Below are 2,717 nucleotides of genomic sequence, written 5' to 3'. Positions count from 1 at the left end.
ATCAAAGATAAAACATTTCTTTTCTTTAATTAGACGAAAGATGGATATTCTTTAGACTTTTCCAAAATGCCGACTTCAATCATCCAGAAGGGTTGAGGAGGTCCAAACACACTTTCCACTTTCCAATATTAAAAAGTATATATGAATTTAATGCAGCTAACCGCCTTCCTTCCAGCCTTTTTAGTTCCATCCCCCGTGTATTGAAATGATTGTATAATTCTTTTTTTTCTTTCCTTTTGAAAAGGCTATGCTTTTTTTTTTTTTTTAATCTTCTTTTTAAAGTATAAATTTCAAACTTATTGAAAGTTGAAAGGAATTGGTCAAAATATATATTGGTGAAACCGTGTGTCTTGATTGATCTCTTCCGGCGCCTAATTAATTAGTAGCACTTTCTTAGGAATATGAAGAATAGCATGCCTTTTTAATTGATTGAATCCAACCACATCTAGCCGCGTGTTTATATATTGATATGTAGAGCCAAGGAACTATGAAAATAGAATATATATTTTATTTCTGCTTTCGAACGGGCAAGCCTGTTTTTTAATAGCATCCAATTAAAATATGACATCTAAGCATTAGACTATGTTGTTTGATTGGGAGGATCACAACACAGGATTTTTATTGGAATTAAAACACTGAGTCAGTTTTTCTTTCTTCTCGCTACCCACCCGACTGTGCTTCTTGTTCGTTGCTTCCAACACCCCTTGCCACCGCCGGCAATTCGACGCCAACCATACAGCCACGTACCTGCAGCGACCCACTCCGACGCAGCCACCACCATCCTATCATCGTCCTCCACTCAGCATAGAAATGGTTTCTCCCTTATCAAAATGGCCGATTGATAACAATTATCACTAGTTACAAGAAAACTATTTATTTACGACTATTTATTTTTACCGAAATAATTATTTTTAACTAAAATGAGTTACAAATAATCTTTTGACTGCAAAAGATTGATTACAAATATTCATTTTTCTTGTAGACAAGACATGCATGTACTTTGTTTTCTGTGATTTTTTTGGTCAAAACCGCATATATATTACTTTGTTTTTTCTTCTATGCCAAATTGATTTTATTTTTCCCAACCCAAATAAAATGCAAGGCATTATCTAGATTAAACAAGGATGGGCTATGTGATTTTATTTTTCCTAAGCCAATTAACAAGGATGGGAGAGAGCAAAATGATCGACCAATTAGTGAGAGATTTGATTTCCTTCATGGGATTTTTTAGTGCGTCCCGCACATCTGTTATTAAAAATTGGATGGGCTACATGACAGAAAATTATTGAGGGCTGTTTACACCCTAATAACAGCTTGACCGGTGAAAAGATATGCTCTTCTATTATATGTGTAAAAAGGTCGAAGAAATAAAATATATAGATCGAAGAAACGAAAGATGATCAAGACAATTTGATTAATTATTTCAACACCAAAACCAAATGCTAGTACGTATGAGTCTGATGCATTAAAGATAATATGATTAATATACACCAGGAAACCACAAAAATGGGAATAAGCATGCATGCATGGATGCATAAATTTGGAAATTAAGGATGGAGAATGATCGATCGATGGTTAAGAGCTCCGAACCAGAATGCTACGCATCATATCCTTGAATTCAAAGAAATCAACCCGACCATCTCGATTGCGATCAACTGAGGTGATCATCTTCTCAACTCTGTCAATCTCATTTCCTTCTGAGAATCCCAACTTCCCCAGTACCACCTGCAATTCTCTGGCCGATATGTAACCATCCCTGTCCTCATCGAACACCTTGAATGCCTCCGAAAGGTCTAATTCCTCCTGTGACATCATCTTCTTCTCCTCCTTACCGTCCATACTTGCACCAGTACCATCACATGATGTTGCTGCTACGGTATTATCATCATCGATATCGTCATTGCACCCACTAAAGTAGGTGTCATCTAGGGACTGGTGTAATGATAAAAAATCTTCGAATTCGAGGCCGCGGTTGCCCGATCGAATGAAGGATTTGATAGTGAATTCGAGCTCAGTGGGGTCGACGTTCAAGCCAAGAAGGTTGAGGGCACGGCTAAGTTCATCGACGGTGATTATGCCATCGTTGTTCTTGTCAAAGGTATCAAATATGCGGCGGAGACGAAGGGAATTCAGACTCTCGCTGCGGAGGCGGAATGAGGAAGAGGAGGCTTTCTTGCTGAGGTTGCGCTTTCCAGGAGTTCTTGCAGTCCTTGCTGCTTCCATGGCTTCTGATCAATCAATCTCTTCTAAGCACAGGGAAGAGACCGGAGAATATATATGCAGCAGCCACGCAATATGAGATGGTAACTGGGGGGTTGGGTGGGGAAGAACGGATTTTTTTTGCCCACCAAATGCGAAATAAAGGCCGAAAATAAGATTAGAAATAAGAATGATTGATCTTTCTGATCTAGTAAAGATAGCGACGGAGCGCGGTTGGCGGGTATTGGGATGGCCGGGCAATTTGCGTGACATGAGTCTCACAGACCATCATTTTTTTTCTTCATTAATCTCCATATGTTCCAAACTAACCATTATTATATAGCTACACACACACCCAATGGTCAACAACGAACGGTTCTAATGGGTCATCACTTTTGCCATCGAATTGAGAAAAATCAAACTAGGCGACTGGTCAATTCGTTGAAATTACCAACTCTCTAATAGGATAAAGATTTCTTAAAATTTGTTTGAATCTAATAAGCAAGCCTTGTTTAAAC

The 2,717-nt window shown here is 38.5% G+C and overlaps 1 protein-coding gene across 1 annotated transcript; it reads right to left on the bottom strand.

The window, feature by feature from the left end:
- Positions 1-1,395: 1,395 nt before the first annotated feature.
- LOC122276722 (calcium-binding allergen Bet v 3) lies at positions 1,396-2,507 on the bottom strand. The gene has a single exon (XM_043086631.1). The coding sequence runs from the start codon at positions 2,221-2,223 to the stop codon at positions 1,576-1,578; it is 648 nt and encodes a 215-aa protein (XP_042942565.1). The 5' UTR covers positions 2,224-2,507; the 3' UTR covers positions 1,396-1,575.
- Between the last annotated feature and the right edge of the window lie 210 nt (positions 2,508-2,717).

This window comes from Carya illinoinensis, chromosome 9, assembly GCF_018687715.1.
Source record: "Carya illinoinensis cultivar Pawnee chromosome 9, C.illinoinensisPawnee_v1, whole genome shotgun sequence".
NCBI classification, from domain to species: Eukaryota; Viridiplantae; Streptophyta; class Magnoliopsida; order Fagales; family Juglandaceae; genus Carya; species Carya illinoinensis.
The sequence above is the reverse complement of the archived record's forward strand: the minus strand, read 5'-3'. Positions and strand labels throughout refer to the sequence as shown.

Coding starts and splice junctions, on each gene's coding strand:
- LOC122276722 (XM_043086631.1), bottom strand. CDS start 2,223: ATGGAAGCAGCAAGGACTGCAAGAACTCCTGGAAAGCGCAACCTCAGC.